This window comes from Protopterus annectens, chromosome 8.part0, assembly GCF_019279795.1.
Source record: "Protopterus annectens isolate FY-2018-M chromosome 8.part0, PAN1.0, whole genome shotgun sequence".
Classification (NCBI taxonomy): Eukaryota; Metazoa; Chordata; order Ceratodontiformes; family Protopteridae; genus Protopterus; species Protopterus annectens.
Genome location: NC_056741.1, coordinates 804,737,184 through 804,762,631, shown reverse-complemented (window position 1 = coordinate 804,762,631; position 25,448 = coordinate 804,737,184). Strand labels below are relative to the sequence as shown.

General features: G+C 38.6%; 1 protein-coding gene across 1 annotated transcript in view; it reads left to right on the top strand.

The window, feature by feature from the left end:
- The window catches only part of GDI1 (GDP dissociation inhibitor 1), a 394,348-nt gene that overhangs the window by 228,731 nt on the left and 140,169 nt on the right, over nucleotides 1-25,448 (top strand). The window contains exon 6 of the mRNA XM_044080268.1: nucleotides 22,605-22,736. Within this exon, the coding sequence (XP_043936203.1) occupies nucleotides 22,605-22,736 (132 nt within the window). The remainder of the gene's footprint in view (nucleotides 1-22,604; nucleotides 22,737-25,448) is intronic.

Below are 25,448 nucleotides of genomic sequence, written 5' to 3'. Positions count from 1 at the left end.
GAAGAGGGAATCTGTAATACTGGGACAAAGGGTTACTGTATAGAGAGTGGACCCCTGAGGGAGGGCTAGAGGTTGAGAGAATACAGCAGTTGGTAGCACCCAGAGCCTATCATCTGGCACTTCTAGCCATAGACCATGATATTCCCTTTGCTGGTCATATGGGCATAAAATGTATGAAGAGACATATTATGCAGAACTTCTATTGGCCTGGGATTTCCAGAGATGTAACAGGGTACTGCAGGACCTGTGAGCAGTGCCAAAAGGTAGCCAAGGCAGGAGACAAGGTGAAAGCACCTTTAATGCCTTTGCCTCTTATTGAGGAGCCATTTCAGAGGATAGCTATGGATACTGTGGGGCCTCTGAATACCCCAAGTTCCACAGGGAAGAAGTATATCCTAATGATCGTAAATTATGCTACCAGATACCCAGAGGCTGAGGCTCTGTCCTCCGTTGAGGCAGAAAAGGTGTCAAATGCTTTGTTAGAGATTTTCAGTAGGGTCGGTTTTACAGAAGAAATAGTGACTGACAGAGGTGCCAATTTCATGGCTTGTCTGTGGAAATACTGTGGGGTGTAGCACCTAAAGACCACCTCTACCATCCTCAGACTGATGGTTTTGTTGAGAGGTTAAACTCTACACTCAAAACAATGCTACAGATATTTGCAGACCAGTTTAAGAGGGAGTGGGACAAATATTTGCCTGATCTGTCATTTGTTTACAGAGAGATTCCCCAGGAATCCACAGATTTTTCACCCTTTGTGTTGCTGTATGGGCATAGGGTATGGGACCTCTAGATTTGATTTGAGATGAGTGGGAGGGTCAGTGGTGTGAATCCTACAAGGAGTCTGTTGTGGCATATGTCCTAAACCTCAGGACAAGGCTCAGGGAACTCATGGGTTGGTCCAGGAGAACCTGGCAGAAGCCCAACAGCAGTAAAAGGTCTGGTATGACAGGAATGCTCATGCTAGAGAGTATGCTGTAGGGCAGCAGGTGATGGTTTTCATTCCAGCCAGACACAAAAAGCTGCAGGCGTGGTGGTAAGGTGGTAAGGAAAGTCAGTGATGTTAACTACATGGTAGAACTGCTAGGCAGGTGGCAGGGGCACAAATTGTACCGTGTTAACATGATGAACCGTTACCATGACAGGGAGGCCCTTGTGCTAAGTATTTGCAGTACAACTCTTGGTAAACACTGGTGAATTTAAAAAAAATCAGTAGTGTTGTTAAAATATTCAACCAGTTCTTTTGCTAAAGTACTGCCACCTGAAATTATAATGAAAATATCGTCCAAGTACCGGGTATAAAAGGAAATACTGTTCTTCAAGTTTGTGTTTTCAAGAACAAATTTATGTTCCCAATGGGCCAAAACTAAGTTGACAAAACTGCCTCCACATGGGGAGCCCATAACTACCCAAATGTTTTGTAAGTAAATGTTGTTGTTAAAAGCAAAGAAATTGTATTCTAAAACTATACCCAAAAGTTCTTCACTCCATCTTTGCTCAGAGTCACTTGCTCCTCTTAAACTCTTAAACTGATGAATTTAACTACCCACTCGATACCTGTGTCGTGGGGAATAGACGTGTAAAGATCACAAACGTCAATAGTTAAAAAATTCTTTTCATCATTATATTCAAGAGTGTTGATTTGTTCGAGGAATGACCAAGAATCTTTACAAATTTGTTTTTTATATTTTTTGGGGGGGAGGGACGTAGTGCGTTTTTGTCAACTATGCCCAGCCTTCTATGTCGGGAAAACCAACAGAAGGCTTCGTGACAGGATCTGTGATCACACATATGCAATCAGTAGACACAAACAAGAGAATGCACTAGCAAAGCACTGTATGGAAAAACCCAACCACTCGTTTAAATTTAAAGTTATTGAGCAATTTCTTTAGCAAAAGAACTGGTTGAATATTTTAACAACACTACTGATTTTTTAAAATTCACCAGTATTTACCAAGAGTTGAGTATTAATTATCTTGATGTACTCTTATCAAAAAAACATATTGGGTCAACACTATACAGCTAAAATTTATAGAAAGAGTACATACTCTAACTCACTCTTGCATTTCAACAGTTCCCACCCTTTGCACCAGAAAAAGTCCGTTATTAAAGTACAAGTTGTACGGGCTGCAAGAATGACCACCATGCAAAATGATTTTTTAGTGGAATGTGAAAACCTGTATGACATGTTTTCACACAGGGGTTACCCCACTGAATTAATCAACAACATAATAATGGAAGTCCAAGTTAAAAGAGAAAAAGGAATATACAAACCAATTTTGAACAAGGACACCCCACTAGTACCAAGGGAGTCAAATCTAGATCTTGACACAATTGTCGCTGAACAGACTAACCACACAAACACTTCTAACCAGAACACACTTGAGAGTAGAAGTTCAACACAAACAACCAATGGAAACATTAGGTTTGTTTTCACTTTCAATATAAGAGCAAGAGAAGTGGTGGACATATTGAAAAGAAATTGGCACTTGCTCACAACTGATAGAGACATCACCCAAAAGTTAGGACCATCACCGATTGTCACTTACAGGCGTGATAAAAATATAAAAAACATCATAGAAGGTCGACACAACAATACATGTACAACAGCAGGTATGTTCCGTTGTGAGATGTGTAATTATTGTAAGTATATAGTCATAGGCAGCAAATTTGTTATCAGAGATAGAAATTATGTTTTGAGAAACAAATTCAACTGTAACTCCAAAGGTGTAGTCTACCTGGCTTTATGTCAACTATGCCCAGCCTTCTATGTCGGGAAAACTGACAGAAGGCTTCGTGACAGGATCTACGATCACACATATGCAATGAGTAGACACAAACAAGAGAATGCACTAGCAAAGCACTGTATGGAAAAACCCAACCACTCGTTTAAATTTAAAGTTATTGAGCAAATACAAGAGCAGGACAATTTAATCCATACTATGCTTAGAGGTGGCTCCAGTTCACTAAATTTAGAAAAGATAGAACTTTTATGGCAGTTACGTTTGGATGCATGTCGCCCACCAGGATTGAACAAAGTTTATTCGTTCGCCTGTATACTTAAACTTAAGAATTGGTCACATTAGGTGTACAAATTTGCACTTAATGCACACAGTCCTCCAATGTGCACATTTTGCATTTGACCAACCATAAGACAGGTGTCTATTACTTGTTGTGTTTTAGTATATTTTAAGGTAGTTTGTTTAGTATTTAATGACATTGTTTTAATAAGTGTCTAACCCTGTTCTGACAGGACAGGTTATTAAATACACACCGTATACACGGTTTAATACATTATATTTTTTTTTGGGGGGGGGGCGTAGTGCGTTAGCGTTACACGCATGGGCACCGTTTTAATATTTAGACTTGTCATACATCTGGGACACAACTGTAGCCCTGTTCAGTACTTCACATACAGGCACTGACAACATATGCAACATTAGCATTTGTATATTTTTATATGTTAATGCTCGTTGATATAACATCCTGGTTTGTAGTAATACACATATACACTTCTCGCTTTTGAGAAGTAGAGTGTAAAATAACTAGAATGCAATGCATGAAACATATTGAACCACTGTGTTTAACTCAAATTACTTGTTGTTAGGTTTTCTTGATTTTTGCATATTGTCTTTCTCTTTAAAAGGTGAAAAGCAAGTCAGCACTGCTCTGACTCTGAAAGAGTTAACTTTAAGTAACATCTGTCATGTGACTACTTGTGCCGCATTTAAAATTCCCTTTGACTTACAGAGTGCATTTGTCTGATGAAGTCTGTTTATATTAACAGACGAAAAGCGCTTTACACTTGGATTTGTTGATTCTTGTTTTTTGGCTTATTTTGGACTTTTTTCCATCACAACATTGGTTTTTAAAGGACATTGATTTTATTAAATACTTGTTTGTGGACGCTGGCATTTTTCCTGAGCTGTTTTTCTTGGGATTGCTAGTCAAGGCAGAGGTATGGTGGTCAAAGCAGAGTTTGCTATCAACAAAGGAACACATATCTCTGATGACTGGGTCAAATTTAAGTAGAATGTTATCTATATGACAAATGAATTTAATGGAAGCTTTACTAAAAGAAACTCTACTGCATTTCTTAACATTGAGAATAAGACCATGATTAACACGCCGCCCATGTGTTTGGTCCATCTTTGCTAGAGAACGTGAGCATCAGAATAGGATGTGATATCCACTCCCAGTCTGCAATCTTCAGCAAACTTGGTTAGCCATAGTACCATTATATGATCTTTCACATCAGACAAGTATATGCCAAAGAAGAGGAACCCCAGGACAGGACCCTGTGGGACAATACTAGTGATTTTTTTTTTGTCTGGAACAAATACCCATGACACTAACAGTATGGGTTCTGCCAGATGGCCAGTTAATTTTATCCAGTGACCCACATATTTGTTAATGTTGAGCTTGGAGAGTTTGTCAATAAACTCAACATGTAGAACAATGTCAAAGGCTATGGCAAGGTCAAGGTAGGTAGTGTGGTTTGTATTACTTTTATCTACGGCCTTGATAGCACTCTCAAAAACTCAACCAGCTTTGGCAGGCAAAAGATACCTTTTACAAAGCTAAACTGATGTGCATCCAGGGATATAAGGTTACCTGTATCATTGTTTATTAGTTTAACTGTAGTACATTCTGTAGCCTTGCAAGTAATTCTGGTGAGAGTAATATGCCTGTAATTTCCAGAGTCTGTAGAAGAACCACCTTTATGTATCATAACAGCCATTTTCCACACCCTAGGAGTGCAGTCAGTGGAGAGACTGACGTATTGATAGAGGGGTTTTACTAGATTGGAGTTAGTGTTTCTCAGTAGAGGTCCAAGAATACTGTCAGGAGCCATGAAACTGTCATTTTAACTTTGGAAAATGAGTCCAAAGGACTTAATCAATAGTGTTTTCAGCAGGGAGGGGCTGTGTGAAGAGGTGTGGGGGCAGAGGGGAAGGTGGTTGGTGAGAAATGGAATAGAATTTAGCTACAAGACTATTAGCACTATCCTTGCGGTCAGAGAATGAAGTGATGTTAGAGGTTAGTTTAGTACAGATTTAGTGATTACTTCTAAGCTTACTTACCTAACTGAAGCAGTGTTAAAGTTGTCCTTTGCATTGATTACAGTTCTAAGTTCATAATCAATCTTTCATTTCCTAATAATAAACTTATGAGACTTAACAGTTTTAAATACATTTTATGATGATGAAGTGGAGAAACGAGCAGAGTTTTCCTTCCCATAATGAAGACCATTGAAATCCGGCATTGGGCACCTGACTGGAATGTGTTCATGTTTCTGCAGATAAGAATGTCACTGCAGTTGCACATCTACTGATGTGTATGGGGAAGTTGGTTGTCAGCTGTTTGTCATTCCTTAATGTTGTACTTTGAATCTGACTGAACTAATTTTCTTGCCTCTAGATGAGGGTGGCACACTTATACCTTAGTTCTCTACATTTAGATAGGACTTTTAGTGGATGAGTTTCCAAACTTCTTCTTTGGCCCTGTCCCTGTGATTGATGTCCATTGTTATTTCCCAAGTTAGTCATGCAGCAGGTCTTCCCTTCATCCGACATTTTGTTTGAGGTCTCATTAAGCTCTTTGGTAATTATCTTGTTAGCCTGATCATCCTTGAGGAGTGGAAGCAATGGGGATCACTTAGACTTGGGTAGTAACTCCGTCACTGTGCTGTCCACTGTGTTTTCAGTGTCTCAGACACTAACCAGTTTAGTGGGGAAAGGATGTGTTTTGAAAGTATATGGTCAATGGGATTATCTGGAAACATACTAGTGCATGCCAGTGCTTTCATGTTGCTTGCATAGTCTATTTATTGTTATAATCCCTGGCTTACGTCCCATAATTTTCTTATCTTCCTAAATGACAGTGATACATTTTTTATCTTGATGCAAAGAAATCAGCATATAATGTCATGATGGCACTTTTCTTGTGATAACTCAAATCATGTCTATAAATGGCTGTAATTTTGTTCAGTACATTTCTCCTCGTAACCAAAAACAAACACAAAGATAAATAAGAGGAACTTAAGTTCTCTCAGATGATATTTCAGAGTAGTGTAATGCTTTACCCATCTTTGGTGTCCTAACCCGCAAGTGCCTTGGATTTAAATTTGCTGTAAATGTTAAAGAGGTTCAGCAGTGTAAACTTTGTCAAGAGGAATGAAAATGAGAGACAAAATGCTAAGAGAAACTGCAGCTGTAGTAAATCTAAGAAACATTTGCTACAAATTTCACTACATTTTTATCTCAACTGCCTTTATTAAAACAGAGAAACAAATAATAATGTCAGCAAACCCTGCACATGTTCAAGAAGGAAATAGTCATATAAAATAGTAAAACTCAAAACATTTTGTATTGAAATTAACATAGCAACCCGAAACTTCTCATACAACTTTATATCTATTTTAACATTCTCTCTCCCTGAAAACTCTGCACTATACTTATATAAGCTGCACACCCAGATGTCTTCTACTTTCATAAGACTGAGAAATTAAGTTCAAGAAAACTGCTGCTATGTTTCTTAACCAAATGTACACTCCATACTAGAAAGCAACCCAAATAACCAAAATTATATACTTGACAGGCTTTTCCAGGCTTTTCACTAATGTCCTTTTGGTCATCATCATCTTCTTTCGGCTGTTCCCGTTAGGGGTCGCCACAGCGGATCATCTGTTTCCATTTCTTCCTGTCCTCTGCATCATCTCTTTCACACCAACTGCCTGCATGTCCTCTCTCACCACATCCGTAAACCTTATCTTAGGCCTTCCTCTTTTCCTCTTACCTAGCAGCTCCATCCTTGGCATCCTTTTCCCAATATACCCAGCATCCCTCTTCAGCACATGTCCAAACCAACGCAATCTCGCCTCTCTTGCTTTGTCCCCAAACTGTCCAACCTGAACTGACCCTCTAATATACTGATTCCTAATCCTGTCCATTCTAGTCACACCCAGTGCAAATCTTAACATCTTTAACTCTGCCACATCCAGCTCTGACTCCTGCCTTTTCTTCAATGCACCGTCTCCAACCCATATAACATAGCTGGTCTCACTACCCTCTTGTAGACCTTCCCTTTCACTCTTACTGGTACCTGTCTGTCACAAATCACTCCTGATACTCTGCTCCACCCATTCCACCCTGCCTGTACTCTCTTCTTCACCTCTCTTCCACACTCACCGTTACTCTGAACTGTTGATCCCAAGTACTTAAACTCATCCATATTTACCAACTCTACTCCCTGCATCCTCACCATTCCTCTACCCTCCCTCTCATTTACACACATATATTCTGTTTTAGCCCTGCTGACCTTCATTCCTCTCCTGTCTAAAGCATATCTCCACCTCTCTGAGGTCTCCTCAACTTGGTCCCTACTTTCACTAAATATCACAATGTCATCTGCAAACATCATAGTCCATGGGGCCTCCTGTCTGATCTCATCTGTCAACCTGTCCATCACCACTGCAAATAAGAAAAGGCTCAGAGCTGATCCTTGATGTAATCCCACCTCCACCTTAAACGTATCTGTCACTCCCACCGCAGTCCTCACCAATGTCACACAACCCTCGTACATATCCTGTACCACTCTTACATACTTCTCTGCCACTCCTGACTTCCTCATACAATACCACAACTCCTCTCTAGGCACCCTGTCATATACTTTCTCTAAGTCCACAAAGAAACAATGCAACTCCTCCTGACCTTCTCTGTATTTCTCCAACAACATTCTCAGAGCAAATATTGCATTTGTAGTGCTCTTTCCTGGCATGAAACCATACTGCTGATCACTAATCATCACATCCCTTCTTAATCTAGCTTTCAGTACTCTTTCCCATAACTTCAAGCTGTGACTGATCAGTTTTATCCCTCTGTAGTTACTGCAGCTCTGCACATCACCCTTATTCTTAAAGATAGGTACCAAAACACTTTGTCTCCACTTCTCAGGCATCCTCTGACTTTCCAAAATTTCATTAAACAATCTGGTTAAAAATTCCACTGCCATTTCACCTAAGCACCTCCATGCTTCCACTGGTATGTCATCTGGGCCAAAAGCCTTTCCATGCTTCATCCTCTTCATAACTGTCCTTACATCCTCCTTGCTAATCTGTTTCACTTCCTGATTCACTATCCCCACATCATCCAACCTTCTTTCTCTCTCATTCTCCTCATTCATCAACCCTTCAAAGTACTCTTTCCATCTAATCAACACACTCTCCTCACTTGTGAGTACATTTCCCTCACTATCCTTTATCACCCTTACCTGCTGCACATCTTTCCCAGATCTGTCCCTCTGTCTAGTCAATCGGTACAGGTCCTTTTCTCCCTCTTTAGTGTCCAATCTCTCATACAACTCTCCATATGCCTTATCCTTAACGTCTCATCTCCTTATACTCATGTCTACTTTCTTCATCTCTTTGACAATCCCACTTCTTCTTCACCAGCCTCTTCCTCTGTATACTCTCCTGTACTTCCTCATTCCACCACCAGGTCTCCTTGTCCTCCTTCCTCTGTCCAGATGTCACATCCAGCACCTTTCTAGCAGTCTCCCTTACTAGATCTGCTGTAGTTACCCAGCTATTCGGTAACTCTTCACTGCCTCCCAGTGCCTGTCCTAACTCTTCCCTGAACTCCACCTCACAATCACCCTTTTTAACTTCCACCATTTAATCCTTGGCACTGGTTTTACACTCCTCCTCCTCTTCTTCATCACCAATGTCATCCTACAGACCACCATTCTATGCTGCTTAACTACACTTTCCCCTGTCACCACTTTACAGTCTCCAATCTCCTTCAGACTGGCCCTCCTACATAGGATATAATCCACCTGTGTGCATCTTCCTCCACTCTTGTACATCACCCTATGCTCCTCCCTCTTCTTAAAATATGTATTCATCACAGCCATGTCCATCCTTTTTGCAAAATCCACAATCATCTGACCTGCATACCTCTCCTTAACACCATACCTACCCATCACTTCCTCATCTCCTCTGTTCACTTCACCAACATGCCCATTGAGGTCTGCTCCAATCACTAGTCTCTCACCCTTGGGTACAATCACTACCACTTCTTCCAACTCACTCCAAATTTTTTCTTTCTCATCCATCGCGCACCCAACTTGTGGAGCATATGCACTAACAACATTCACCATTACACTGTCAATTTCAAGCTTCATAAACATCACTCTATCAGACACTCTCTTCACCTCCAAAACACTCTTGGCATACTGTTCCTTTAGGATAACCCCTACCTCATTTCTCCTACCATCCACACCATGATAGAACAATTTGAACCCGCTTCCTATACACCTGGCCTTACTTCCCTCTGGTCTCTTGCACGCACAATATATCAACTTTCCTTCTCTCCATCATATCAGCTAGCTCTCTCCCTATACCAGTCATACTGCCAACATTCAAAGTTCCTACCCTCACTACTACACTCCTAACCTTCCTCCTCTCTTCCTGCCTTCGGGCATGCCTTCCCCCTCCTCTCCTCCTTCGGCCAACAGTAGCTCAATTTCCGCCAGCACCCTGTTGGCTAACAGTACTGGTAGCAGTCATTGTTAACCTGGGCCTCGACCGATCCAGTATGGAAATATGAAATGTTCTCCGCATAAGTAATTTGGCAGAGGTTTTACACCAGATGCCCTTCCTGATGCAATATCAGTCAATAACACCCATTTAGCCCCTGGACAAGACTAGATCATGTGAAACTACTGCTCATTTGAAGAATAAGAATGATAACAGTCAGAGGGTGATCACCCTCAAGCCTTTAACCTAACTGGGACATGTTGCCTCAGGTGGAAAATCTAAAGATAACTAAACTATGAGAGGGGTAGAGCTGGTGTGGTATCTAACTGCAGAATCTGGGACCAGTTAGCCTCAGGCAATGTTCTATTAAGTACTAACTCTCATTTAAATGTAATGCCATTACAGTTATGAGAAACAATTTCTAGGAAATCTTTGTGCGAAGTTTTTAATTTCAGTGTCATGGGATTACCTAAAACATATTGTCTGTATACTAAAGTAAATATTTAAGAAACCTTTCTGCTTACTAAAATATCTGAAGTACTTACCTATCATAGCATTTAGCTACAGCAGCTGCCACCAGTAAATATTGCACCTCCCCCCTCCCCTCGTAAATCTTGTATTGATTTTAATTCATAATGTGACCTCTCACATGTCCAAAATATGATTATAGTCCAGCCTCGGCAAGGTTGATCAGAGTACTATCTGTCTAAAGTAACAAAAAGGAAAAGCCACACTCCATGAAGATTGGAAAGATTTCTGTCAGATTTCTAAGACTTATTCCATTATAACCAAGTAACCACAGGAAAAGTACTGATTCCAAATGGAGATACTTCCACAAGTTTTATTACTTGTAAGCACGAAATGCAATATAACGAACTGTGAACTTGCGTACAAAAACAAAAACAGAAAACAAAGTAATAAGTGAAGCGCTTTTCGTCCGGATGATATCCGGACTTCTTCAGACATTTGGTTACCTCTCACAGTGAGTTTAAATAAACTCCTGTGTATAACTCAACCAATCAAATCACAGTCAGTTCTCGTAGTAAGCGGCTCAAATCACAGTGACCTTTTCCAACCATTTAAACAACATAAAACTTTGAATTTCACATTTCACTTACATATATCTTAAAATTAAAAATAAAAATATAGCAAATAAACTACTAAGTTAACATAACCAACTCTAAACCCTAAAACCATTTGTTACACATTTAAAAATAAAAATGCACGTGCACTTTTCATACAATATCAAATATTAATCAGTATTATAAAAATATTCCCTAAAAATCCAAACTCTTTCATCATATCCTGGTTAAAACCAGTGAGTGACCCATTTAAAATTATTGTTTACAACACAGACACTATTGGTGTAAAAGGGTAAGTATATATATTAATATAATAAAACATTTTTATATATTAATGTAATAAGAAAATTCTTATATATAATAAAATCTAACTTGAGTGAACCGTAGGTGCTGTATATTAATGTTCTTCTCCATCTCTACTTTACGTCTAATCATAAACCACTAGTCAGCCTAAAGTACACTAATTATTTCTAACTTTTTCTTTAGTCTTTTTTCCTTTTTCCTTTTATTCTTTCTCTCTTTTGTCTGTAACTCCACGTTAGAAGGCAATGTATTGATAAGTAACTTAATCGGGGTTAACTCCCCTAGGTATACTTAACCCTAAATTTAACTGTATGTTATTATTCTATTATTTCACAGTATTTTCATGTAACCAAAGGTATTCTTCCAAGTAAACAATGGGTCACTCACTGGTTTTAACCAGGATATGATGAAAGAGTTTGGATTTTTAGGGAATATTTTTATAATACTGATTAATATTTGACATTGTATGAAAAGTGCACGTGCATTTTTATTTTTAAATGTGTAACAAATGGTTTTAGGGTTTAGAGTTGGTTATGTTAACTTAGTAGTTTATTTACTATATTTTTATTTTTAATTTTAAGATATATGTAAGTGAAATGTGAAATTCAAAGTTTTATGTTGTTTAAATGGTTGGAAAAGGTCACTGTGATTTGAACCGCTTACTACGAGAACTGACTGTGATTTGATTGGTTGAGTTATACACAGGAGTTTATTTAAACTCACTGTGAGAGGTAACCAAATGTCTGAAGAAGTCCGGATATCATCCGGATGAAAAGCGCTTCACTTATTACTTTGTTTTCTGTTTTTGTTTTTGTACGCAAGTTCACAGTTCGTTATATTGCATTTCGTGCTTACAAGTAATAAAACTTGTGGAAGTATCTCCGTTTGGAATCAGTACTTTTCCTGTGGTTACTTGGTTACTTTGTCCGTCTTGCGTTTATTGGTACTTATTCCATTATGTTACCTCTCCAAATTTCCCAAGTTCCAGACCTTGCTGTGGTCCATGTCTCATAGTTTGTCTTGATTGTACCGATAACTGAAATTTCCAAATGTAACCATACTGGTCTAAAGAAAGTACTTGCTCTGAAATACTCATAAATCACAGAAAAATTGAATAGTATTGGAGACTAGGGGAATGAAGCACTACCCTTCAGCTTAAAAGAGATCAACTACTTGTTACTTATTCTAGGAGATTTTGAATCTTAACTGAAGTCTGATATTAATGACTGCAATTTCTTTAGGTATTTAGACAACACCAAATGGAGTGGGCAGCTAATGCAGAAAATAATGTTGGGAAGCATAAATGTTTTAAATACATGTATCCTTTCAACAGAGTTAAACGTAATTTTCTTCCAAAGCTAAAATTTCTTGCAAAATTCTTGGATTAATTGTTTGAGATTCATGTCTGATAGCTTACCATACTTTTCAGCGTACAATGCCTAAGCATGAATACTGAGTCATAACTTCTAATGAGTGTGGTTTAAATGCATCAGACCGTAGAGCATGTTTCATTTCGGGAAAATATAACTGTCTTCTTAACATTCATCATAAGACCAGAGATATCTGAAATATCAAATTCTTGCAAAATGGTGCATAATTTCATTTCAGACCTAGCTAAGCATGTCACACAATAATTGAGCACCCCCCAGCCTTCCTGTATCACATTTCTGGGGATTCCCATGTGCCATATATGCTACAATCGACTGTGATCTACATGCCAAGATCTAGGCCTAGATTTCATTTTACAGAGGTAAAACCGATATTTTGGATAGTATAATGTTACAGTGGTTATCATTTTTACCTCATAGCAAGAGGTTCTCCAGTTTGAATCACAGCTGGGGTTCCTTCTATGCAGAGTCTGAATGTCCTCCCTGTGTTTATGTGGGTTTTCTCTGTGTGCTTCAGTTTCCTCCCACATTCAAAAATATGCAATACGTGGATTAGACACTCAAAACTGGCTGTAGGTGTGAGTGTGCATTTGTGTGTGTGTGTGTGTGTGTGTGTGTGTGTGTGTGTGTGTGTGTGTGTGTGTGTGTGTGTGTGGCATGGAACAGCAACCACATCAGGGGTGGCCACCCAGCAAATTGAACATGTTGATGTGGAGCCCGTGTGCAAAAATGGAAAAAAAGGGATTATGGATGGAAGAAGGTAAATGAGATATGTAACAATCGCTCCCTCATCTTAAAGAAAAACTCCACCCAAATGTCAAGTTTTTCTTTCCAAAAAGTGATCTTCCTTCCTTCCTTGTAATGCACCTCTAACCATAACATATACAGAAAAAGCATAATTTAACAATTGTTCCATTTGTTTCATGCCTGAATATATTTCTGTTTCTCTTTCATTGCAGTGTTTGTCTTTTCATCTGTTACATCATGAAGGTTCTTTCTTTACAGTGTTTGTCTTTTCATCTGTTACATCATGAAGGCTAGTAGAGGCAGAGCAGTTAGGTTGGGTCACTGATTCCAGCTACATTGCAATTAACACCTCTCTCCTACGCTCATTTGCATCTCTCCTGTACTCTTTTCCTCTATTACATCTCATATGGCTAGTATTTCCTCAAATTGCTTCTGCACAGCCATTGGTCTGTACATATTTTCTATAATCCAAAAGCAAAATATTTACTCTCTATAGTACTGACACATGTCTTTTCAGTCTAGGTCTGCTCACTGCCTGTTATCAGCTTGACTTAGTTATCCAGATCCCTGTGATTTTACATTTATAATTTTTAACTATAATGAAGAATATTATCAAATCTTTGTTAGTAAAAAATTAGTAATTATGGTAATTATTTTTCTTACTAATTTATTAGTGTAGATCTTTATGTGCATTGTATTTTTCTGGAACTTTTCTCCCTGAGTCTCCACTGAAAACAAGGCCACCAGCCTAGTTGGACACTACCCGGTAAACAAATGTAATTAAATAAATAAAACAAAACAATGGCTCTTAAACAATGGCATTTAAATGTGCCTTGTCAGTCACAGATTGCAAGCATCATGCCTCAGATAAATCTTTTAGCCTGAGCTACAATTAGGAATATGAACAAAAGCAAGGCCTTCAAGCTTAGTTTTTACATGCCAATGAGCAAGAAGACTCCACTTACACTTTCATTTTTTATGACAAACTAATTGTCTTTCCCTTTAATCATAGTCTATAAATGCCACAAAGAAAGAAAGAGAATATTTCAGCGTGCTTTCCTTATTTTCTGTTATTCATAGGATCATAGGAGTTTACTAGGCTATCGACCTGGAGGTCATTTCAAGCCTACCCATTTCATCCCAATATAATACCATAGATAATGCTAGTCAATACCCAGGATTGCAATTAATAATGACTGCCCATGTCCAGGAGGGTTGTGGGCGCTATCCCCAGTAAAAATTACGGTGCCCCATTCACTCGTCCAGGTTCCTTTTGAACAGTGTCATAGAGGTGTTTTGTTTCACTTGAATTGGTAGCCTATTCCAAAGCTGCGTCAGTCACTGGGAGACCAATCTGTCCCTACAACATGTACTATTTAAGTCACAGGCCATATTTAGGTCCCTGGAACAGGTAGCTCTAAACCCATTTGATTCATAAATGTGCAGCAAGTTCATTTGGTCTGGGTCTTAATTGCTCTTTAAGCCAGGCATAAGTCTCCTCTAAGAAGTATGTTTGATGCAGAGAATAGTGACAGTGACTCGCTCTGTGTAAGGCATGTACTGGAGTCCCTAGATCTTCTTTGTTAGAAACCTCTGAGGTCTCTCTACCTCCAAGGTCTGTCCAATTACTGCAGGTGCTTTGTATGGTACATGCTGAACAGGGCGCTATACTCAATTATGGGCCTGATTAGTGCCAAGTATAGAGGGCTTATAACCTCCTTTGCTCTCAGGGCAATGTCTTTACTAATCAAGTGCGCTACGTAGAAAGCCTTCTTTACTATAATAGACACATGGTGGTCAAAGTTAAGGTCGCAGTCAACTTGTGATCCCAAATCCTTTACCATTTTGTAGGTAGTTAGGGTATTGTTGTTTATCTGATAGAGTGAAGGAGCATTGGTTTTGCTGAAGGGAATGATGATGCATTTCTTTGCATTCAGTTTGAGACCATGACTAAGACACCAGTTGTTGGACTTCTTAAGACCCTCCTGGAGTTTACTTGGAGAATCAATAATTGCACCTAGTTTGCAGTCATCCACAAACTTGATCAGCCATAACTCCTTAGTTTTGGCCTGAACTTCTGAGAAGTATACCAAACAGTAGGGGTCCCAGCACTGACTCTTATGGCACCCTGATGGTAACAGTCCTGCTGGTTGATGTGGAGTCACTCACTTTGACAGTGTGTATCCGGTTTGTGAGGCAGTTGGCAACCCCTTACAACAAAGGGGTTTACATCCAGTTTGCTAAACTGATTGGTAATACCTGACTGTGGGATTGTAATGAATGCCTTTGCCAAGTCAAAGTATGCTGTGTGCACAGATTTGCCTGCGTCAGTGGCCTTAGTCACATTTTCGATTAAATCCACCATATTTAACAAGCAGGATCTGCCCTTGAGGAAGCCAAATTGGGTTGGATCCAGGGTTTGGAGGTCGCCTATGTATTTATTTATGAGGTCCATAATGATATGTTAAATGGCTTAAATGGCCTTACAGATGAGGCTGGCCAGACTTATGGGTCTATAATTCCCTGGGTCTATTGCTAGGCCACCTTTGTGGAGGGGAATAACTGCTGCTATTCTCCATTCCACAAGAGCAAAGTCTGTGGTTATGCTGTGATTGAAAAGGCTACTTAATGGTGATGCTAGTTCATGTTTAAGCTTGTTTAGAAGACAGCCTGGAATGCCGTCTGGTCTCATAGAGGCTGTGTTTTTCGCCTTGGACAAGGCTTTAATGACCTGCTCTTCAGATATCTAGGTTCGGGGGGAGCAGGGTTTGGGGCAAGGTTTGTGAAAAGTTTGGTGGGGATAAGGGAGTGACATTTTCACCAAACCAATGCACTAGCAGGTTTGCTATCTCTATGGGGTCAGTGTGTGGGATACCTTTAGTCACTAGTTCAGCACATGTTTGGGTCCTACCTTTTAGGCTATATACATAGCTGTAAAGGGCTTTATGGTTATCCTTGGCTGTGCTTGCTCAGTTTTTCTCAAAGATGCCTTTAAAGGATTTGACATGTTGTCTTATTTGCCTGTTCAGGCCGAGTAGAGTGCTTTTCCATAGTTGGGGCCCGCCTTTGTTTTCTTGGACAACAACTTTTTGGATTTGTTGTAAAGTTTGTTGATGCTGGATGTCCACCATGGCAGCTTGTTTTACTTGGGGGTCTAGCATTGATTCTTTCTGGTACAGCCGAGTCTATACACTTATGCAAGTGATTGTACAGGGTTACTATTTGATTTTGCATTTTATTCTACCCTGTATTTTCTTTAAAAGGATAAATTTTTTCTGATGTTTTGTTACAGCATTTTTGCATTGTATTCATTGTTTGATTGACAGCTGGGGGAAGGGGAGATTAAAATAGTTAGCAAACAGGCTGAAACACAGAACCCAGACAGTGCAAGTTGCAAACACCTCATCCGAAAGTATGAATGTGATCAGCTGTGTCCCTCAGGGTTTGGCGCTGAGACCTCTACGTTTTGATATTTATTTCTCAGATCTCAAAGAAGAAAGCCAAGATTTCTGGCTAACAAAGGTTGCAGACAGTTGCAAATGGGGGATTGTTGTTAAGTCACCCACTGATATTCAAACTGCCCAGAATAAACTCACCCTAGCAAACTCATGGTGTACTACAAATGGACAGAAACTAAATGACAAATGTGTAGTATCATTACATTTAGTGGACAACCTTCCATTCAACATACTGTATAGAAAGCACACCATTACAAAATGAAAATGTAGTCAGGGACCTAGGAATGTGGTATGATATTTTCTTCTCTTTTGATCATCATGTGACAACGGTTGTCAGGAAATCCTTTTCTTTAGCACATCTAATTGCCAATGAAATATCATCAAGATCTGCCTTTATAATCAGCATTGATCAGGCCATTTGTTGAGTACAGTGACCCCTTCAGGTTGTATCTCATTAATTCTATCAAACAGTTAAAAAGACCCCAAAGGTTCCTAACCAAAAGGATCACAAGCCTAAAGTCTCTGAGCAATCATGAGAAGCTGGAAATTATATCAGTTTACTTGGTGTCTAATAGACTTTTGAGGGTAAATCTCTGTCTCACTCACCATGTCATTAAAAGCCCTGTTTTCCTGGACCTTCAGTATCTGTGCTAGTTCAGTGGTTCCTCCAGTACTAGAACCGGGGACCTAAATCTTCACCAGCCGATAAGTTCAGCATAATGGAGGGACGGATTTATAACCCATTACCTCACAAACACCAGAAGAAATTTCTCCTGCATGTTAAGTAGTGTGGTTCTCTAACCTCCTTTATATATAATCTAAATGAATGGATAAGTATCCTCAAATTTACTCTGAGATTGACCTGTGTGGCCCTCCTGGAAAAAGGAGGTACAGCCTGAAGGAGGATATTGGCAATGAGTAAATGATCATAACACTCAATAGCCTTGGAGAATCTATGAATCTAAAGGAGACTGGAGTCTGCAGTCAGAGAAGGCATGATTTCATCAAGAGAGTAGGCATTAGTAAAGTTAAGGAACCCCTGTACTTTTTTGTTTTTGTATAAATTTGAAAGTTAAGAGAAGGGCTACAGCTGGTAAAGGTAGCTGTCATGGTCAGGGAGAGATACAGAAGGTGTTCCATTACTGTTTATAGTATGATAATTGGTCTTGTTTATTGATACTAGGATGATGAGGAATTCTAAGCTATTGTCATACATTATTTTTTATGAGGTGATGTGATTGTGGAGGACATTGATATGCCCTCACTATTACCACAAGGTTCTCAATGAATGATAGATACTAAACTCATATTAGGAGGAGAGGTATAAGGGCCCTAGCAACATCATAAACTTTAGTACCTGACAGACAGCTAACCATCACTCTATTCTTGTCAAGCCTGGTGAGTGGAATAGTAGTATGTCTGACAATGGATTCACCAATAACTAAGACATTGTGATGGGTACAACATGCTGAGATAGCCTTAAGGGCATAGACATGCAGCTTTGGTGACCCTTGTCTAGGGAGGAAATAGTGGATGTATGTATGTATAAGTATAGTCAGTAAAATGCTAGCATATGGCAAAGGTCTCTGTCTAGATGGCTTAGGAAAGATTTTCCTTCAAAATCTTAGCATGTGTTTGTGTGGTGTTAATACTGTATTGCAGTAGAATGGGAGTGTTCTGTGCTGATACCCGTAGGTTGTGAAAGTTTAGCCTCAAGTTTGAATAAGTATTTATACCCTTTACAGGCTGATTCAGTATTACTTATTATGTTGTCAGTGAATGTGAGGCAGTTGTTACCTACCTTAGAGTTCCTAGAGCTAAAAGGCTGGCTGTAGATGAAAGAAAATGGGAGACCGTGGCTCCACGGTGGTAGAAATTTGTAGTATCCAAGTTAGAATTAGATGGAAAGAACTCGCCTTCATGATCAATCCATACCAACTATGTGCAAATCCTTATATGCCCACAAGTAGCTGTGGATTATTATTTAAATGTAGCCTGCTTTCACAGAGACCATAAGCTAAATCTCTAATGTTCTGCCTGTTTGTCATCTGCAGACACTGGATATTTTAGTGATATAGTGGTAGTTAGTTAGGTAGCAGTGTTCTGTAGAAAGTACTAGGAATAATCTGCATTTTTATTTGCAGTCATCAAGTACACTAATCAGAATCAAAATACACAGATATGATTATACTCCCCATGCAATTTTTCAGTTAGTCCAAATCATCATTTCCTGTTAATCTTTACTGTGGTACTTGTAGTTCATACTATATTCATGACTCTCAGAGAGAAAAATGTTCTGCAAAATCCTTTCCATTGTCAAAACTGCATCAGTAAAGCAAAGCATATCAGTGAGGAAAATGCTTTCAAGGTCACTAGATATGCTGGTAAAACTTTAAGTTCATTTTCTTGCATTCTCATATCACCTCTTAAAATGACATATTCAAGTCAGTTGTTTGCCTGACTAGCCATTATTAAAATGCTCCTCTTGCCCCAGCAAAGATTGTCTTCCAGAACTCCAAATCTGATACATCACCTTCTCTTTGACATATGGCTACTGAAAATTAATCACAATGGAACTAGGTTGTCCAACCAATAGTCCCAACTGTGCTGTAGAAACTCTTTGTGCAACCCTCAGGTTAACACTGCCCATAGTGACACAGCAACATATGTTTTAAGTAGTCCACATCCTCTTCTTTGTCCAGCACTACTATAACACATACACTTTTCCATGTAGCGTTATCTTCCATCTAGCCCCCCATGCAACAAAAGCTGCCAACCTCATCTGAAGTTCAATACCCACGTCTCTCCATGCCTTATTTTTCAATTCTAATTATAGAATTGTGTCAGGCTGGTTGTAAAGCAAGATCTTTGCCTTAATATCTTGACAGTAGGAAAAAAAATATATACTTTGATATTTTCATGACTGTCATACCTCATCTGTGATGTTTACCAAGGACAACTCAGCTGCCACCTTCACCACAGTAGTATCCACTCTCTAATTGCAAAAATGACAACCATTTTGTGATTACAGTCAGAAGCCTGCAAGAAAAATCTGACCATACCAACCAGCCACTTGAGAATAACCTCCACATTACTATCAAACAAGACTGCTAAATCTTCTAAAACTGCATATCCAAGCTACTGAAATATTTCACAAACATAACTGTTAAGATGTAATTTTTAATTAATTCTAATATGCAGCAGTCAATGAAAATGCTATTCCATAGAAAATGCTATTCCATAGAAAACACTGAGAGATCACATTGGTGCAGGACTTTTTGATATTTGTCTCTCCTGCCTGTTTTCTCAGTGTTACACTTTCTTATCTAGAGAAGAAATGAGTAAAGTTAAATATTTGTTATAGCCTGGTATGTTATTTTCCAGATTTATAGTAGGGTCTGTTTTATCAGAAAATTTGTCTCTTGTGCTCACTATTTGACACTAATAGTTTTCTTTAAATCCAGTAAGTATGTCCATGTCTTGAAGCTGTTCATGTAGAATTTTGGTATGAAGAAGCAAATACAGTAAACTGAAATCCTTGACTAGGTTTCTACAAGTCAATTCTTAAGTTTTCTTCAAAAAGATTCATTATTGCTTGTAGTGTGTGTGTGTGTGTGTGTGTGTGTGTGTGTGTGTGTGTGTGTGTGTGTGTGTGTGTGTGTGTGTGTGTGTGTGTGTGCACGTAGATGTGTGTTTGATTGCTTAGGCATATAGTAGCTCTTCACTGCTAAATGAATTGTTTTGTTGAGTCTTTAGATTATCATAAATATCTATATTTCTTCTGGAAAACCACAAGCAGATCTAAAGGGTTGCTATGTGGTAAATTGCTGCTCTCAAATTCAACTTAATGTTCTAGCTGCATGGACAGCTATTTTGCATGTTTTGCTTGTGTTTTTGTTTTGCAGATGTGCTATCTGTGCATCTTTGCACAGAATTTAAACTGTCAATCTCCTGAGCATTCCTCCAAACCTGTTGCATTCTCTATATTCTCTTCACAACATTTTACATTACTTTTGTTGCAGGCCTCTATGTCATCTGCCATATCTCACTTATTTCCTTTCAGCTCCTCTGCTCTTTCAATATTTTTTAATTTCTCCAAGCCTTTTGGGCTTCTAACACCATGACGAGAATGGACCCCATTCCTAAGTCAAAGTATGATTAACGTTTATGAAATTAGTATTGTTTCAATCTTTGATGTAAGCCAGAAGTGCACTTCGCAGCACCCGCAATGTGCCTAGTAATGACTCCTGCAGTTCGTACAGAATTGCATGTATCGATGACATATCTAAGTATGATTGTAAATTCTTTTTTGTAAGACCCATTGCTCCTACTACTATTGGAACTGTCTGGGTATCTTTCTTCCACATTGCTCTTGTTTCTGCCTGTAAATCCTGGTATTTTATGACTTTGTGTATCTTTGTACCCAGGACACTGTAGTCACTGAGTGTGACGATTTCAGTAATCAGTGCTACTTTCGTCTTCTTTTCATGGACCACTATATCTGGTTTTCTAGCATCTGTCTTTTGAACTGTTGGTAATGGATGATCCCATGTGATGTAGACTTCATAATTTTCTGTGATGCTTTGTGGGTCTTGTTTCCCAGTGCTTTTCAGCCACTTCAATACCATGTTTGCACAATCCCCAGTGCAACGGTCTTGCCACATTATTATGCCTTTCAGTATACAGTCCTTCTGCCATTAGTATGTCACAACCAGCAAAGAGTTGTGCAACTGCTTTCATTTCTGTTTTACAAAACCTACATTTGTCTGTTTCTCCCACATGTTCAATGGACTTTGTAAACCAACGTGTATGCAGCCCACTATCTTGGGCCACCAATATTAACCTTTCATCTCTTGGTTTGAATTCGCTTCTCCTTAACCATTTTTGCATTCATTCCTAATCAACATGAGGTTCTTCCAGAAGTTTTCTGTACTTGCAGCTATATTTATGCATTTTCCACATTTCTTGCCTTCTCAGCTGTGCCTTCACCTTATATTCTTTCTTTTGTTTTTGGCACATTCAGTTGCTGCCTAATTTTTATCTACCTGTGGTTTGATTTTCATTCCTGCTTGATGTCGATATGCTTCTGCTAGCCTAAGCAGGGAAGTCATCTTAGATTTATTCTCCTCATGTTTCAAAATTTTCACTACATTTGGGTCTTGTGAGGTCAGCAGATATGTGTGGAGTCTCACAATTGCAGATCTATATGTGTAATCAGTTTCAAGGAGGCCTATCCCTCCTTCAGAACGGGGATTATATAATCTTGGTATGCAGTGATTTTTACAAATGATTTGGTGAGCATGAAGCATCCTCCTTGTTTTCCTGTCTAATCTATTCAACACATTTTGGGGCCAGACATTCGCTCCAAAACTGTAAGTTAGGACAGGAAGAGCAAATTGGTTTATTGCTTAAATTTTTTCCTAGATGTCAGTGCTGTTTTCAGGATTAATTTAAGTCTTCCAAAGTATTCCTTACTAAGCTTTATTAACATCTGTTAATGTTTTATTGTTGATCCTTCATCAGTTCCCAAATATTTATAGACTCCCTCTTGCTCAAGTTCTTTTAAATCACATTCTTGTCCCAAACTGATGTTTTCCTGGTGCTGCAGTTTTCCTGCTTTAAAGGTTGCTTTTGCACATTTATTAAGACCAAATGACATTCTTATATCATCGGAAAAGGTTTTGACAACTTGTAGTTGTACTTTCAGCTCCTCATCTGATGAGCTATACAGTTTTAAATCATCGACAAAGAGGAGATGAGAAGTCTTTACACTTTGTTTTCTAGGAGCCAAATTATAGCTGTAAGGATATTGTAGTGGACTGTCAGATTAAAGAATGCTGCAGTACTGAGGTAGATTAGTTCAGTTCTGTAAACTGCATTCAGTTTACTGTGACTCTCAGCTTTAATCTCATCTTCCTGTTTGACATCCATTGTGTTATGTAATCCACTACCTTCTAAATATTTTGTGTAAAGCTATAATTAAATGTTTTGTGAAACTCATCTGGACAACAAGCTTTATATTATGGCATATACTTGAAGGTAATATTTAGTTTCTCACTAATTTTCTTTCTTGATCTTATTTTAACAGATATCTTGACCAGCCCTGCCTGGAGACTATCAATCGCATCAAATTGTATAGTGAGTCCCTGGCCCGATATGGGAAGAGCCCTTATCTGTATCCATTGTATGGACTTGGAGAACTACCCCAGGGCTTTGCAAGGTGAGAGATTTAAATTTTTCTTTTGCTACCTGCATGCAAAATATAACAAAATGACAATTTACATTTTATCAAACATGCTGTAGATGCACTTAGAAGTGACACTGGAGATGTCAAATCTAATAACATAGTTGCACTGAGAAAGGAAGTACAGTATCAACCTTACTATCAAGTACCTATATATATATATATATATATATATATATATATATATATATATATACATAAAGAAAGAGAGAGAGACTTGCAGTGCATTTAATTAAATATTTTTTGCTCAAGTCAAAGAATATCAAGCAAAAAAAAAAAAAAAACACATTGAATCACAAAATATCGATCATATCGGGTGAATGAAAATGGTTCTGCCTCCCTTCTAGAACCATGTTAAAGCCCACTTGAGATTTGTGCGATGTTTTGTGTTTCAATGTTTTTCATTCAATATTTTGTTCTTCAAATGAAAAACTTTCGATGTCTGGGAACATAAATACACACGCGCGCGCACACATGCACACGCACACATAAACACACACACACAAATATGTAAGGTTACCATGCATTTTATCGATCATTGCTTTGGTTGACAAATACTAGGGGTGATTGAGATTGTCAAACATCCAGATACTTGAATGTCCGATATCACAAAATACTGTTTCTTTGAAACAGGTGAGTGGGGATTAGGAGACGGTTAGAGTATGTATGTGTGTTTGATTGTTAGGGTAAGGGTTAAGTATGGGTTTAAGTGTTGTGTGTTTGCTTGCGAGTGTGTGTATTTTAGATTTATGTTCAGGATTAGGTGAGGAATTAGATTTCATGTTTGTAGTGTGTTGTTGAATGTTTGTTTGTGTCTCTGAGTGTGCGTTGTGTAGCGTCAGTGTTACGGAGTGTTGTTTATTAAGGTACACTGTGAGGCTAGGGTTGAGGGGGGGCAGGATTAGATTAGCATGCATTACTGAGATGGGTAGGGGGTCCCCTTGCCCACCTCAGTAATGCATGCTAACCCATAAAAACCCTTCAGTAATGTTGCCACTATTCAGACAGATTGGAAGCTAGTGTTATGGAGGTGGTTAAGTGTAAAGATTGAGAAAGGAGCATGTTTTCCTTTTTCAGTCTTTCACAGGTTCAATGTTTAGGTAATTTGTCATTATGTATCTTTGCTCTTATTTTAGTCAGTGTGTTTTGTTCAACATTATATAAGTTCAATCATACATAATGGAATCTAACGGAGTGTTGTTTATTAAGGTACACTGTGAGGCTAGGGTTGAGGGGGGGGCAGGATTAGATTAGCATGCATTACTGAGATGGGTAGGGGGTCCCCTTGCCCACCTCAGTAATGCATGCTAACCCTAACCCCACACCGTACCATAAAAACCCTTCAGTAATGTTGCCACTATTCAGACAGATTGGAAGCTAGTGTTATGGAGGTGGTTAAGTGTAAAGATTGAGAAAGGAGCATGTTTTCCTTTTTCAGTCTTTCACAGGTTCAATGTTTAGGTAATTTGTCATTATGTATCTTTGCTCTTATTTTAGTCAGTGTGTTTTGTTTAACATTATATAAGTTCAATCATACATAATGGAATCTTATTTATATATATATATATATATATATATATATATATATATATATATATATGTGTGTGTGTGTGTGTGTGTGTGAGAGTATATACAGTGTGTGTGTGTGTGTGTGTGTGTGTGTGTGTGTGTGTGTGTGTGTGTGTGTGTGTGTGTGTGTGTGTGTATGTGTGTATAATTCAGATCTAGCTCATATTTCAGCAAATATTTTTTTGTATAGTATTTAAGGCAGCTTCTAAAAAGACTTGCCAGCTGACTTGAAAAGCATTTTCAGATAGGTGTTTTTGAATTAGCTGGTTGTATTCACATTTGTGGCCTATCCTAAGATCTTCAGTGAGACACTTGTAGAAATGACCCTATGCCTTGCAGTTCATATAGCCACCATCAGTGACTTATACATTTATATATATCCCAGCATCTCCTTAGAACTGCTCATGCCATGTACTGCTAAATGTAATTTTGTGTGAAGAATCATTGCTACATCCTCTTTGATCTTACAGTAGTATATGTTAACCACCATCTGAGTGACAGAATTTTATATTTACATCCTATTCTCTATAATATCAGCATATATTCAAACAAGTGAGTACATTTTTTCTTCTTATTTATTGTTTAGAAAGTCACATAATATTCCCTCTCAGCTTGCCTTCTTATCCTTAAATATAGGGGCAGTCTCGGTTTTGTAGGATTGTTGCTAGTGGAAAGATTAAATGAAGAGAAAATTACTTTTCTGTATTTTTTCTCAGTGTCTGCCTCACTCTCCTGGTTCTCACTAAGTGAATTCTGCAACTGAACATCCTCTCATTCAGATTATTTTTCCCATAGGTTCCCTGTATAGAGCAAATCAATGTCTTACAGTATCCACAAGAAAATCCATAGAAACAACCTACCTACTCCCATCTGTAATACATGCTTCACCTACCTTCACTAATCTCAGCAATACCCTCAAGTGAAAACTTGATGCATGCTATAATAAAATAACAAGGTTCTCACATATTCATCTCATAAAACCCACCACTACACAGCCCTAAAGCACCTAAATTGGCTAGATCCCCCAAATCAGCTAACCTACTCTAAACTCACAATTGCCCACAAACTTATCTACAAGCCAGATAGTTGCCCCTCTCTAAAAAGCATATTACTAGCATA